At 36.8% G+C, this 15,453-nt stretch overlaps 1 protein-coding gene and 1 non-coding gene across 2 annotated transcripts; both read left to right on the top strand.

The window, feature by feature from the left end:
* Positions 1-283: 283 nt before the first annotated feature.
* Positions 284-13,828, top strand: LOC128679794 (uncharacterized protein). Its single transcript, XM_053762244.2, has 20 exons — positions 284-639; positions 729-910; positions 1,123-1,201; positions 1,756-1,986; positions 2,433-2,569; positions 2,974-3,100; positions 3,251-3,359; positions 3,998-4,114; positions 5,025-5,128; positions 5,899-6,015; positions 6,847-6,972; positions 7,486-7,593; positions 8,036-8,197; positions 8,722-8,817; positions 9,082-9,188; positions 10,835-10,982; positions 11,422-11,523; positions 12,937-13,068; positions 13,321-13,463; positions 13,600-13,828. Exons 1-19 carry the CDS (start codon positions 490-492, stop codon positions 13,459-13,461), a joined length of 2,475 nt encoding a protein of 824 aa, XP_053618219.1. The 5' UTR covers positions 284-489; the 3' UTR covers positions 13,462-13,463; positions 13,600-13,828.
* Positions 10,221-10,291, top strand: TRNAG-GCC (transfer RNA glycine (anticodon GCC)). The gene has a single exon. It is a non-coding gene; the product is annotated as a tRNA-Gly (tRNA).
* Positions 13,829-15,453: the final 1,625 nt, after the last annotated feature.

The raw sequence follows: 15,453 nt of genomic DNA on the forward strand, positions 1-15,453 counted from the left end.
GATGATATCATGGATTTAATAAGTACTTCGCTATATATGATATACATGATGATGATATATACCTATTCTGGTTAAAATATCGTTTTGTGTAATGCGACCTAGTAATCACTTTTTTACAAGAATGTAATTTTTCAATAGGTTGAAGATATCTTATGCCTTAAAACTCAGTTGCAAAATTTCAACCTGATAAACATAGGGAGGGCACAACCACACATTGCACAAGTTAAAAGCTTGTAAAAAAATCTTATTAACTAGTTTATGGTGTCAAAATTGACCAATAGAAAACCTGTATTTTATAAACATAGAAAATGGATGTCTGTCAGCGCTTAGATTCAGAAAACAGTTGAAATTGAAACTTTTGTAGCGGTTCGCTTTCCTTTTATTGTATTTTTGATCATTTTGTAAATATATTCAAACGCGGTGACGTATTTTTTTTGTTTTGGTTTGTAAGTTACGCCAAAATTGTATATTAGTGACAAAAACCAGAAAATGATGGAAGTGGACGGTGCCGAAAATTGGAACAACAACCAGGCAGATGGAGGAAAATTTGCGAATTTGAAAGCTTTTGTGACTGCTGCCCGTGAATTTGAGGCAACTCATAGTGAAAATGCTGTTAATTTGATGAACAGATACCTTGGGGTAATTATTGTGTCCATTTCAACAGTTGTGTACGATTAGTTACTCCTTCAATCTCGTTTTTATATTATTTATATTTTTGGTACTTTCAGCTGATAGCATCTTCATGTGACCTAACAATATTCTCCCCCGGTCGCTCCGAGGTGTGTGCGTTCTTCAGTTCTCTGTGGAGGGTGATGTGTGATGGGAGAAGTCCTCATTGGGCTTGCGTAGCCGTCTTGTCACGAGCCTCAATAGAACCAAGTGCTAGATATGCTCTAACTCATACATACAAGTTAGTAAACTTATATTCGCAATGGCTATGTTTGTGTTAATGTAAATTATACTACATTTTATATAATTTATTGATTCTTCCTATATATTTTGTTCTGTTCATAATACATATTTTTAAATACGAGTTGGCTTTGAGGTGAAGCCTCTTAGACTAGTCTGAGTAGTCTGTTTAAATGACTACTCATTTAAAGGTTAAATTATTGACATTTTCAGATTCATGCCAATCCTCTCTCGACTTTTGACTGACTCAATATCTAACGATAAGAAAATCAAAGTGCTGTCAGTTATGCAGGTAAGTTACTAACTAAATTAGTAATTTATTAACAATTTGTTAGTAATTTGGTCATGTAACAAGTTTACCTGGTGATGAAATATCCAATTAGGGTCATTGTTTCTTTTCCACATCATAAAAAAGGCTTTGTTAAGTATACAATCAGTTTATTCAATACTAGTGGCCTTTTCTGGCTTCGCTCAGGTAAAAACATAATAAATTATACACCTAAACTTTTCTCAGGAATCGCACTATCTATTGGTTAAAATGCATGAAAATTTGTTTTGAGTTTATCACAACACAGACTCTGAGAACTTTCTGTTATATGTTTTTAATATTATAACAGAAAGTTCTCTGAGAGTCTGTAGTTGTTGCATCTCGTATCATGTATGTATGTCAAAGTATCAGGATTAAAGGAGTATATGCTTTTCTGGGTTATAACTGTTGCTATTATATACCAAATTTCATCAAAATCCATTCAGTAGATTATACTTACATATAAGAGTAAGAAACAAACATCCTGACAATTTTTTTTATATTATATTAGAAAGTTTAATGATTTCCCAAATTTCTAGGACATATCTTATGGCATAAAGATAAGCTGGCAAGAGTCCTACCTGCCAGGGCTCATGAAGCAGTTAACGGACTGGATCACCCAGCCGATGTCGGAGCCCCAGCAGCGGACGATTGGCCACAAGTCTCTTACAGTGCTTGTCAATGTGTGTTATGGGAATCTGCCTGCGATCTACGCTTTAATGAGAACTGTGGATACTAAGGAGTTTGTTGTTCATCTTATTAATTTGAAGGTAACATAATTAGTTTTTGTGCAAGTTGTTGTTACTGTGTTTTGTATGTATGATCGTATTTATGTGAACTATCTGTTTAGCCGCTTTTAGTCGCCAATGTAGAATAGTTACTTTTGAGAGCATAATTTGCCACATAACTAATTTCTAAGATCAATATTTTTGTATGATAGCCAATTAAGTTGTCTTTTTTCAACATGATTTTCATTCACACTTTCAACCCCCAAAGTAGTTTTTTAAAGCTTGATTTTTGAAATAAAAAGTAGCCCAAGTTTGAACGGAGGTCTTTATCTACATGCATACCAAATTTGATCTAATTTGGTCTAGCGGTTTAGCCGCTAAAGCAGAACAGATAGACGCCTTTCATATTTATTATTTAGTTTTCGTGGGAAATTTAAGCGGGCGAATCTAGTTTACAATATTAGAAGGATGTACGTGCGTATATGCAGGAAGGAGGCTACGGCGGCGTGGAGACGTGCCGGCTGCTGCTGTGCGTGGCGGGCGCGTCACGCGGCGCCAGCGCGCGCCAGCCCGACGTGCACAGCTATCTGCGCTGCACCATGCGCACCTACAAGGTGGCCGTGCTGTGAGTGGTGCACTACTTTATCGGTTTATTTACGGAGAAACTTTACTACGTACTGGCGAAAAGAGATCGTGTCAAGAATTCGTCAGTACATATAAAGTACAGACAGTAATAGAAACGGTTCACAATTAAAAAACGCTTAGTTAATTAGATTTAAAGCGCTTTAGCACTTTATAACAATCTATTTAAGCTCATACAATAAGGAAAAACGTGTACTTACTAAAGATTTTTTTACAAAAACGGCAATTTTGACACAAACTTTTGTTTTCAGTGAGATTTTATTGCTTTCAATGTGTGACAAAAATAATTTCTGCAGTAAACCGTTGAGTGATACGCTCTTGTATAGTTTTCTCGTTCTACGATGTAAAACCTTTAAATTAGCTCTATCTCTATATTTCCGAGTGCAGTGAACGGGACAGCACGCAGCTGCTGCACGCGCACACGTTCCTGAGCGACCTGTGCGCGGACACCAACCTGCGCGGGTACGTGCTCACCTACCCGCACTTCAGCACTGAGCTCAAGGACGGCCTCGCGGTAATGCAGCTATTTACAAAATATATACCAGCAGTAATTTCGAAATAATAGTAGTTTGTAGCTTTGAGAGAAACATATTTAAAATTTGATGACGCGGCTGCGGACTTTATAATCTGTAAAGACAAAGGATGTTTTATTTATGTATTACAGGACATGGACAGCCTTTGCCAAGCGGTGCCGGACGATTCGGGCGACGCGGAGCAAGTCGCGGGCTGTCTGCGCAACGCCCTCAAGTTCCTCACTGTGCTCGTCAATTTAGGTGCGTGTGCAGTCGACAGCATATCAAACTACCCAAATTCTTTGCAAATTCGTCGCTATTTCCATTTCAATAGCCTTCCTTCCTATAAATAAAATAGTATTAATAGACCCTTCAAAAACCTTTAAATAACTTGATTTTTAATTTGATCAAACTGTTTTTAAATTGTAGGATTTCAAAATGTTAATTTAGGGCAGTGTACTCATTGTACACTAACATAAACGAACCTACAAGTTGTAGTAGGTTAGTGTATGTGGTGTGTGGTTCCACTCTTGAGTGGTTCCGCTCTAGAATATGGCCATTTCATGCCCTGTACATATCGTACGAAGCGATTAACGGACACATAATCTTGGCCTTTGTTGGGCAGTAATAGCTTTGCTTAAAACCATAAAAAAATCCCTGTTTCCTTGCACTGGCGTCCAAACTAGAAAATAATAAACTACTTAATATTATACATTGTGAGGATGTATGTATGTATGTTTGTTACTCTCTTACACAAAATCTACTGCACCGATCGTTATGAAATTTGGTACACGGGTAGATATAATCTGGAATAACACACATGGGTACTTTTTATCCCGAAATTCCCAGAGGAGCGAAGCCCCGGGGCGCTCCTAGTAATATTTAAATATGATTTACAGATCTATATGCCCTGCGCTGCCACCACATACAGATGGTGTGTCTGTGTATGAAGGCGAGCCGCATCAGTCTGCCCGAAGCTCTGGAGCTGTTCGCGGCGATCGTACAACAATATAAAGGTATTTGACGAATTTCTTTATTTAAAAACTTTATTGCACATAAAATTATGTACAGTCAACAGCACATTCAAGTTACCATCCATGGCGCGGTAATAGCGACGAGTTTGCAATTAATTTGGGTAGATGTGTTGTTGACTGTCCAATGGTCGAATTCTCTACGCCGATCACTTTAGGCCCTAAACTGGATTGCATTTATAGTAAGCCTACGATAAAAAGTTCGTTATTTCTTACGAATCCTATTATTGAAAACACACACAGTACTTGTTGAATTTTGTTGAAAATAAATCAAATAATTCAGAAATTAGACCTCAGGCAATTTTTTCACGTCAAATTTTATATTGTACTAGCTCGCGTATTTTTCCCACGGGAACAGTTTTTTTTCCGGGATGATAGGTGTATGTCCTTCTCCATACTTGTAACTAGATGAGTGCAAAGTTGATATATGAGATTGAGTAGATAGAGCGTGAAGAGGTAACAAACAAAATTACTTTCTCATTTATAATATTAGTTTAGACCTTCACAGGCACTTTTATCACGTCTTAAATTTTGTATTATACTAGCTTTTGCCCACGACTTCGGTAAAAATTCGTTTCCCGTGGGAATTTCAGGATATCCCTTCTTAGTGCTCCCCTACAATGTCCTAGGACATATCCCCTACACACCAAATTTCAACTTTCTACGCCCAGTAGTTTCGGCTGTGCGTTATCTGTCAGTTAATAATAACTAATAAAAGTAATTAATTTCAATAGATTATCAATATTTACCAAATCACGTGGTTATTATTAATAATGTTGTAAAATTATTAATCATTTTCAATTAATCAAACTTACCGTGACATATAGATTAACAGTAATTTCTTAAAACGCTACAAACTACCAACCATATTTTCACGAATGATGTTTATGATCAGACGAAGGGCGGCTGCCACAGGAGTTGATATCGGTGATCAGCGACGGCTTGCCCAGTCTGCTGGTGCCGCCCTCGCTGGAGCCGGGCAAGGCGGGGCTGCAGTGGGTGAGTTTACATTAACCTATAAATTCCTGGGCGGCCCGATCTGACACGATCCTATAGTTATACAATAGGCTAGTTGACATTTTTTTATTTTAATAACTATTCGAAAGCCCTTATATTATTAGAAAAACCAGTGAAAAAAATACTGTGATTATTACAATACTTTCAAAGATATGACAAAAATAAAATCACACTTTTTTGACTCTTCCAAACAAGTGTGATTTTATAAGTAAACAAGACAAGCTTTTATGATCATATAAATTGTGTATAATGAGGTTATAAGCTGATAGTTAAAATTTTAAAGGAATTTTTTTTTTACTTCTTTTTAAGGAGCATTTTAATGAAAGCTTTCTTTAGAAAAGTTTTTTCTTTAATTTTTTTCTGTCTGTACTGTCACCTTTGGTGCAATAATGTGTATTATTGTATCTATAAATTGCAATTCGACCACGGAATCGGACGACAAAATTCGTTCTGTTTCTGTCTGTTATTTTTTACGCTGATCCCGGCTGGTTTGGCAGCGTTACAGCCTCGGGACAGCCATGCAACCGCGCGGGAACATGCGATGAGAGAGTAAAATTTGTTTTTTTAGCCGAATAAAGTACTTTTTTTTCAATTAGGCAAATATAAAGAAGAAAAATTCAGGAAGCACGGGAGCGCGGTTTCATTTCCCGCTCGATTCCAGAGTTATTTATGTCATTATTATTTTCAAAAATAAATTAAGAGCATTGTGTGACATGTGTAACAAACCTTTATGTTTGTTCTTTATATTGTAGCTTCAAGTGCTGGGTGCACTATGCGAGTCTAGTGAGACGCAAGAACGGTTGCTGCACGAGGTCACTCCCGACACGTTTGAAGACACTTTGTATAACGTGCTGCAGTACACCTCGCAGGTGAGACTTAGTCTGTTTCACCGCTTGCTGATAAAGTGTCTGATAGCCTATATGTAACATAGATAGGCTAATTAAGTAGGTAACTAATACTTGGCCGTGTCGCTCCCGCCTGGCCCTGGCAGAAGGGACTCAAAACAAAACTCTCGGAACGTAGACATTTATCAATGCATCTTTACACATAGGTATATAGCAAAAACGAAACCATATCGAGTTCTAATTTCGAACAGTGCCATCTACATTGAACGAACTAAATTAAAATATTACGTAACTATACGGTTAAGATTAAATATAAACATTACTAGCTTTTGCCCGCGGCTTCGCCCGCGTGAATTTCGTAGTAAAATCTCAGTCATACTTTTACCTCGTATTCTGTAAGACTGGTAAATATATACGATAAAAATTCGTATTTTTTTCTCATCTTTAGTTCAATTCATCTAGTTCAATCAATAAGACGACCTCCGTGGCGCAGTGGTAAAGTGATTGCCACTGAACCGAGAGGTCCCGGGTTCAATCCCCGGTCGGGTCATGATGGAAAATGATCTTTTCTGATTGGCCCGGGTCTTGGATGTTTATCTATATATGTATTTGTTATAAAATATAGTATCGTTTAGTTAGTATCCCACAACACAAGTCTCGAACTTACTTTGGGGCTAGCTCAATCTGTGTGATTTGTCCTAATATATATATTTATTTATTTATTAATTTTGTTTCCCGCTACATGTCTCGTCCCGCAACCTGCCCATCACGTTTGTCGCATTGTGACCCGCCCCGTTCCATATTTACATAAAGGGAAAAGATTTGTATTAGATTTTTAGCTGTTATAAATCACAGAATGGCGCATGCGGTGTGGAAGCGGCGCAAAATGCTGTGGTGGTCGGTTGTCGCACCGCGTTGTCTCTAGCTCCAATCTCAACTGATTGGGATGCTGCGCTCAACAGATTGCTCGCACACCATCAGGTAAGTTTAACATTAAAACTCATTTAATTAACCCATTCGTTAAATAAGTTTTAGTTAAAATATGTATGGTCTCATTCTGAATTAGTAGTGACAAAACAGGAAATAAGTTTTAACTTTGTTATGAAAACGTGGGAAATATAATACATACTAATGTTTTTAATGTCTATACTAATATTATGCGAAAGTCGTGTCTGTCTGTCTGTTGCGCTTTCACGGCTAAACCGCTGGACCGATTTTTATGAAATTTGGTAACTTTGCATGTAATTAAAGGACCCCATACATACATAGCCTTTTTTTTAAAAAAAAATTAACGCCCAAATTACTGTAATGGGGGTTTAAACTTGGTTCGAAAATCATCACTTTCGCAGAGAAATTCACGCCGGTGAAGCCGCGGGAATAAGCTAGTGTACAATAAATTGTTGCACAATATGCCCAGAATTGAACATAGCCGGAAATAAAAAAATATGTCGCTGCGTATAAAATATGATTAATTTAAAAAAATATTATTTTTAGGTTCGAAAAATGCTTTGTGCTGGTTTGACCAGCGGTAATGGACAGCGACGAAGACAGATCCTGCAACTAGTCAAACATCATTATTTCCCTTCGGACCAGATGAGTCAAGTAAGTCTATGTGTAATGTAATGTAGGCTGTCTATAAAGAGATATAATTGTATACCTACTATTATTTTAAACCTATAGAAGGTTTAGGTCATTTAGGTGAAATTGACTAAATTTATTATGGTTTTACCTGAGCGAAACCGGGACGGGCCGCTAGTTTAAAAAATATTACATACGATTATTATAAAGAGAAAACATTGTATTTTTGTTTGTAATTAATAAATAACCTCGAAAACTACTGGACTGATATTGATGAAATTTGACACAGCGGCAGACAAATATTTTTTTTAACATTTGTATTTTTGTTTGTAATTAATAACCTCGAAAACTACTGTACCGATTTCGATGACATTTAGCACGGACGCGAACAAAACCTTTTTCCTATTTTATCCGAGCGAAGCCGCGACGGACGGATACCCAGCCTATAGCGGAACACCCGTTGCAGGTGTTCGGCGAGAGCCTGGTGACGGTGCCGGAGCCGGCGGAGACGGCGGCGGCGGCGGCGGGCGACAGCGTGACGGCCGCGTGCGGCAGCGTGTCGCCGCAGCAGGAGCGCGCCGTGGACCAGCTGGTGGCCAGGCTCGCCGACGCGCTGCAGACCGGGAAGGTGGCCTAGCTTGTGTCCTACGTCGAGATACTAGTGGCGTGACACTAGTTTCGCGACACTGCTTTCATTACACTAATTTCGCAAAACTGCTTTCATGACACTAGTTTCACGAAACTACTTTCGTGACACTAGTTTCGCGAAACCACTTTCGTGACACTAATTTCACGAAACTATTTTCTTATTGACGTCTCGACGTTAATTTCGGCGATTATGAATAAAAATGAACAATCAACTTCACGACATCGAAAAAAAATTAAAATGTCAAATTAACTTTGAAAAGCTAATAAAAAAATATAAATAAACGCTTGACTTTACCACAGTGTAATAAAGAGTACATACTAGCCAATTTTACAACGTGGAAAAGTTTTGTCATTGACAGTAGCATGAATACGCATATTGTGTAGATATCACGATACCCTTACTATTATGTTTAATGGAATATCAAATCCTTTAACTATGACTTTTTGAGTACATTTATCAATTTTTTTCATCACATTATAATTAAAAAAAATCTCTACTTTCAGATCTCGGACATAGCGACGTCGAGCGTGATGGAGCTGTACGGATACAAGATGACATGTTTGGAACAACGGCTGCATTCTCACTCTGTCGCCTTACAGGTATCAACGATACGATGTTCTTTCATTACAAATTATGTCATGTGTAAATATAATGATTTTTTATGGTGTTTCAATAAAAAATATAATTATTATTTGAAGGAAATAAAATATGATTTTCTTTCAAGTGACACTTGACCTACGTTCCCCTTACTATTACAATCAAAAATAGTGTTTTTTTTTAATAAGTTATTTCTTTTCAGTGGGCTGATGTACGCTGAAAATGATGAAGTAAATTATGTATTAAAATATTCCATGTGTTACCAGGGCGCCAGTGAACATATGGCGTCTCTGCAGCACTCGCTGGCGCTGCTGCAGGCCACCAACACCTCGCAGCAGGACGTCTTGTACACCACGCAGATGCTGAACGAGAGGTCACTACACTCTACCACTCTCACATTATATCGATGTCTCTCTCTCTCTCTCTCTCTCATATCTTCGCGTGTACCCAAAGCAAATTATTTATTCAGAAATTAGGCCTTTACAGGCACTTTTTCACGTCATATTCTAAATTAAATGATATTTACCAAAGCTACAAATTACTAGCGTTTCGGAACGACCACTGCTGAGAAGAAATGCCGAAAGAAACTTTTTCAAACAGTGTTCGTCCCTATTATGCCAGAAGGGTTTACCATTTTATTAAAATATAAATTTATGTATATTTTTTTATCAGTTGACGCGTGAGTCAGCCATCGCGAAGCTCAACCACAATAGAGGGAACCTCCCGACCCGACCCACGATTACGTTCAGATTTGTGACGCTTTAAAGCCCAGGGTTCACGGAAAATAACCATTGAATTTTGAAGATTAAGGCTAAGATTTTACCACCGGCCGCCTGACGTGAACCAAATTCAAATAATTTATTCATAAATTAGACCTTCACAGGCACTTTTTCTCGTCAATGGCACTTTTTCTCGTCAATTTTTATATTTATAGTTACACCTCTTTGGGAACCCTCTTTGGGAATGCTATTGTTGCCTATCAGTTGTTAAACTCGCATCGTACGTATATGAAGTACGTACTCCACGGAAGGATATGAAGTGGTCCCATTGTAGGGCCACTCCATATCCTCCTATCATTTGTAAATATAAATAACTAGTTGTAGACCACAGCTCTGCTCCCGGTGACCTCGGGTCAACCATAATCTATTTAAAATTTCATCAGAATCAATCTAGGAGTCTAGCAGTGGAAGCGTGACAAACTTGCATTTACATATAATGTAGTAAAGTATGTATAATAAAAAATAAGCGAAGACTGTGGGTTGCTAATTAAATTTACTGACTGACTGGTATTTATACTACATACATTATTTTCTAAATATCGTGGCACATTACGATTCGATACAGAAATTGTTGAAAGTATGTCACGTCATGAAGTGAGAAGCGTTATTTCGTCGGTCTAATATGAGCATCGGTGGTTCAGTGGTAGAATGCTCGCCTGCCACGCGGGCGGCCCGGGTTCGATTCCCGGCCGATGCAGTCTTTTTTTTTTTTTGTTTTGTATGAATTTTTGTTGTATATTTTTTTGCTGTAATCTCTTTTTTTACATTCCGTGCATAAATTTGAATTTATAAAAAAAAATGTGATTTTAAGTTATGGTTATGTTGGTCTCTTTGTTAGAGATTTATTTTGAAATTACTAATTATACATTTTTAAAATTATTTGAATTAAAATAAAAACCAATTTGAACTTTTACGTTACTTTTACGTCCAGTAAGTTTTTTAAACATATTTGTTATTTTATAAACTTTTATACTTTTTATAATTTCAATCTTATGTTTCGTTGATTATATAAAAATACTTATTTTTATATTAATGTGTAATATTTTTAATATAAATTTTCTAAGCACTATATATATTTTTTATGTTATTTAATTCCTCTTTTAAATGCAATCACTGTCTGTGACAAGTATACCAATTCGTCGCCTGTTCCATCTAGTCACATTAGACATAATGCTAAATCGATATTCTTATTCCAACAGTATTCATAAATTCTCATTATCATATTTCGATTATACCATAGACACAAACAAACCATAGACGAGCTCCACAAGCAGCTGGAAGACGCGGAGACGACGCTGCGCGGCTTCCGAGCGAAGATAGCGGCCGAGCGCCTCGACAAGGAGAACCAGAGGGACGCGCTGCAGAAACAGCACAAGCTGCACCTCAGCGTGAGTTTGTGCGCTAAATCAATGCATTTCATAGATAAACAAACCATAGACTAGCTCCACAAGGAGTTGGAGAAAGGCTTCTCAGGAAGATAGCGGTTGAGTGGAGTTTGTGTGCTAAATTGGCTATTGGCTATGTAAAAAATAAAATGCACAAAAATATTTTAAATCTTCGTGTTGACTTGACTTATTATAGACTAGTTTTGTTCAATAGTTCCAGCAGTCTCCCAGCGTGCACGAGTCTGAGCTAGATGGGCAGTCTAGAAGTAAATACACTTTTAAATTTGGATATAGTTAAAATATACGCTGTCCAAATAGAATAGCACGGAATTTTAAGACCAACATCCAAGTTACGAACTCAAAAACTATTTTATCAACTCCCCTTCAACAACTAGTATTATTTCAATGCAAAATTTATAGAATACGAAACTTTTCTGCATAGAACTTGGAGATCGAGATGAAAGCCCGCGAGAAAGAGTTGGAAGACCGACTGAGACAATCTGAGAGCGAACACAAAACGTTGCAGAAGAAACTTGATCAACAGGTAAGGAAATAATTTGTTTTAATGTGATAGAAAATTACAAAAAGTGCGAAAATCGCTGATATAATGGAATATATGGTTTCCGCCTAAAATATATTTTGGGTGTTGTTTCGTTTTGTCTGAAATAGTTTGCTTTTTTTTCAACCATCTAGGGTGTCAATAAATATTTAAAATCATACAGATGGCCGGTTTTAAAAGCAGAACCAAATGTTCAAAATTTTATGTTTTATTTTTTACGCGAACCATGGGCTTTCAGGCGTCACAGCACCGAATGTAATCGGGAACACGCAATGATGAGAGGAAAAGGATTGGTGTAAAGACAATATTATAAATGATTCGTTAACTATGTCATAGACAACTTAACTTTGGTGTACAGACAACATATAATTTACTTTTGAGCGCACCATCCTGTCTGAAGTTCCGCGCCGCACTCATCGACGGCGGATATTGCGAAATACAATATTGGAGCAAGTTTCTACACTAGGAAGCCATTTCGCCGAACGGCCTCTACCTTTTTATGGCAGCCTAGTACTTATCTCCGCGCAGAATATTATTACTTTTTCAATATTAAACAATATTAGGGCTTGTTAATATTAAGTTTAATACAATAAGAAAATAAATGGGTAATATCTTAAGATGTTTTTGTAGAGAAAATAAAGTAAATTTAACCTTAAGCTTGTTCGTAAACAATATGACTATTGTGTATTATTGTTATTTCATAGCCGTTTATGTCCCAGTACTGGGCGTAGGCCTTTCCGTTCAATAGTCCAATTTTAAAAATGTCCATACTTTACTAAGATTTCCATACTTGTTCAAATCCCAGCTTTATTTGGTGCTCATTCTAACGTAACTGTAATGTCGATTGTTTTTTATTACGAAACTTTTGTCAAAGGGAAAATTTCTGACCAGGGTGGCATAATGCTATAGACTTGCACTATTGACTTGCTAACCGGCGGCGCTCATAACTTACTGGAGCGTGAAGTATTTGTGAAGTCTCGAACTCGGCGGATATTGCGAAGTACAATATTGGGACAAGCGCCCATCTAGACTTGAATGCTATGAATGATACCTATGAACTCTGTCTTTTCATGCTAGCCTGGTATTTCAGTGCGAAATCGCTGTATGTTAATAAAACAAAGTCTGTTTATTTTTCTTAATTCTTTCTGCAGGCCTACCATCAACTTTCATAGAACGATTCTGATGCAACTCAGTTCAATTTAGGCACCTAAAATGAATCGCATTAAAAATTAAGTCGATGGTACGAATTTGCGATGCAGTTCAGTTTAGGTCGTAAAGTGGATCGCGTTAAGAAATGATGGTAAGCCTGATCTAGCGGCCTGTTTCTCGCACGGGTGTCTATAATACCTTCCTATAATCATAAAAAATTGTCTAAAAACAATGTTATATTTACTACAGACGAGCAAGAACAGTGAGCTAGCAGGCGTGTTGATAAAGTTTGAGGAGCGAGTGAAGCAACGAGACAAGAAGCTGGAGGAGGCGAGCGAGACGGAAAATACTCTCAGACGGGAATTGACGCAGAAAGATAATGTAAGTACATGTACATAGTAGTAAAGTTAAAAGAAATGAAAAATATATGTGAGAACGAGATGGTCGGACGATCTCTATACGACAGATGGGAATAGGGAATATGCATATATTTTTAATTTACATCAATATAAGTGCCTGGTGTCTGTGTATGAGCGCCTAGAATAAATCGCTCGCATTTTCTTACTTTTAATCGAATACAATTACCCATATTTGATTAAAACTAGCATGAGAAATATAATTTATGTCCCACAGATGGTAAAACAGTTGGAGAAGACAGTGGCCGAGCGCGAGAACAGATTGTACCAGGTGACGTCACAACTAGAGGAGATGAAGCGAGTGCAAGAGATGGTGGCCAAGTTGATGAGCAAGAGCAGCAACACGACCGCCAGCTAACGGTAATATCTTTCTCTCTCTCTCTCTATCTTGCTCTTTTTCTGAGTGTTTATCGTTTTCTCCTTCATACACAAAGATTTTTCAGAGGGTTATATATGACGCCTGTTTTGCTGAAATAATTTTGGTTTTCTATTTCAGGTAAAAGAGAAACTTAGAAGATCTCTGCAAAATTCTTTGTCTCATGTCCAACTATTATGTATTTTTATATTAAGATGTTTTGCCCAATACAATCATGATTTATTTACAAGATTTCATATTGCGTATATGAAGGTGATTGAATGATTGAATGCAATTATTTTTATGAAAATTAATGAGGATATTGTATAGAATATTTTACTACTAGTGACAAATAAATTTTATAAATAAATGTTTTTTACTTTGTATATCCTTATGGAATCCGGGCTACTTATGTAGCAAAATATAGCTTCTTGTAGATAGACCGCAGTAAAATTTTTACGAATTGAAACTTTTAAATATTTTTTGTTGATTTAATAAGGGATTGATCAATAGAATTCGACCAAACACAATAAAAAAAACAAAATTATTTAGCAGTTTTTGCAAAGTGTGTTAGCTAATACTTAAGATTTTATTCGAGGCGCCTAAAGACATCTAGCATTAAGATAATAAAAAGAGTAGGAAAAGTATTGTCATTTTAAAATAGGTATAACACATTCGCTAAGCTTTTGAGCTCTGCGTCCGTGACACGTCAGAAGATCCAAATTTGACTTGCACTGAATATGGGACTCATAGTGGAGTAGAAAGGGACGGAGGGATAGCAAAAATATCCGGCAGTAGTGAATAACACGTATTCAGATTTTTTTTCTACAGATTCACACTACTATTATAAAAAGAAAATATTTGTATTTTTGTTTGTAATGAATAACCTCACCGATTTAGAGGATATTTGGCGCCGCTAGTTACGAAAATAATTGCACTAGCTGCGCCCCGGGGCTTCGCTCGTGGGAATTTCATGACTAAAAGTGTTATTTCAGGTTATTTTCTGTCCGTGTACCAAATTTCATAACAATCTGTCCAACAAGCTTATTATAAAATACATATAATAACATAGTTGTAAGGATATTTACTAACATTTACTACTGATTCTGTTTTATTTATTTTATACTTGTGGGTCGCATCAATAAATTTTGAAATCTTTCATTGCTGGATTTAACAGCAAAATTTCAAATCCAGTTTTGTACACAATTTGAAAGCTTCAAGGCCTATGAAGAGTTATTAATTCCGACGAGACGAGACATCTTAATCTCTCTTCAAAATTGGAACCCTCGAAATCATTTCTGCTATCTGTACTTGTCAAGGTGACATCTATATTAATCTTGGATTTTCGCGAATCTGCCGACGCTACTGCAAAGTTCACGGCCGCGCGTCTGTTTCAGTGACGGCCTTTGTGTTAAATGAAGAGCATATCTCTAGTTTTATTTGTGTTTTGTCTGGTGTCATAGGTAGATTTGAGTATAGATCGATACTCTTTTCTTACAATTGCGGAAGAAACATGTAATAATTGTAACTAGATATTGAATAACATAAATTAGCTCAAGAGCAATTTATTCCAGCCAACCTTTGTGACTAGTTTCACGAGGAAGGTTTTTTATATGCTTATCTCGCTCATGTAAGCTTGCTCTTGGCTGTGATGCTCGAAACCCGGGGACCGCTTGAAATGAGCCTTTTAATTTTGAAACTTTGAAATCACATTACTTATGTAATTAATTCCAAGAACAACATTATATTGTAATGTTCTCATATCTGTGTTTACTGTTTTGACGAGAAAGAAGGACAAATCCTCTTATTTTCTTTCTTATCGAAGAGGATCTAATCTAGAACCATGGTATTAACTTCTGCTGTCTTGATAGGCAAATATGATCATCACAAAAAAATAAAGCATTGGTACTAATAAACTATAAGCTAAAGTAGGTTTTCGCGCTTTACAATATATGACATTGACAGAACGAAACAAAGCGAATTAATTAATACTAT

Source organism: Plodia interpunctella, chromosome 22, assembly GCF_027563975.2.
Source record: "Plodia interpunctella isolate USDA-ARS_2022_Savannah chromosome 22, ilPloInte3.2, whole genome shotgun sequence".
Lineage (NCBI taxonomy): Eukaryota > Metazoa > Arthropoda > Insecta > Lepidoptera > Pyralidae > Plodia > Plodia interpunctella.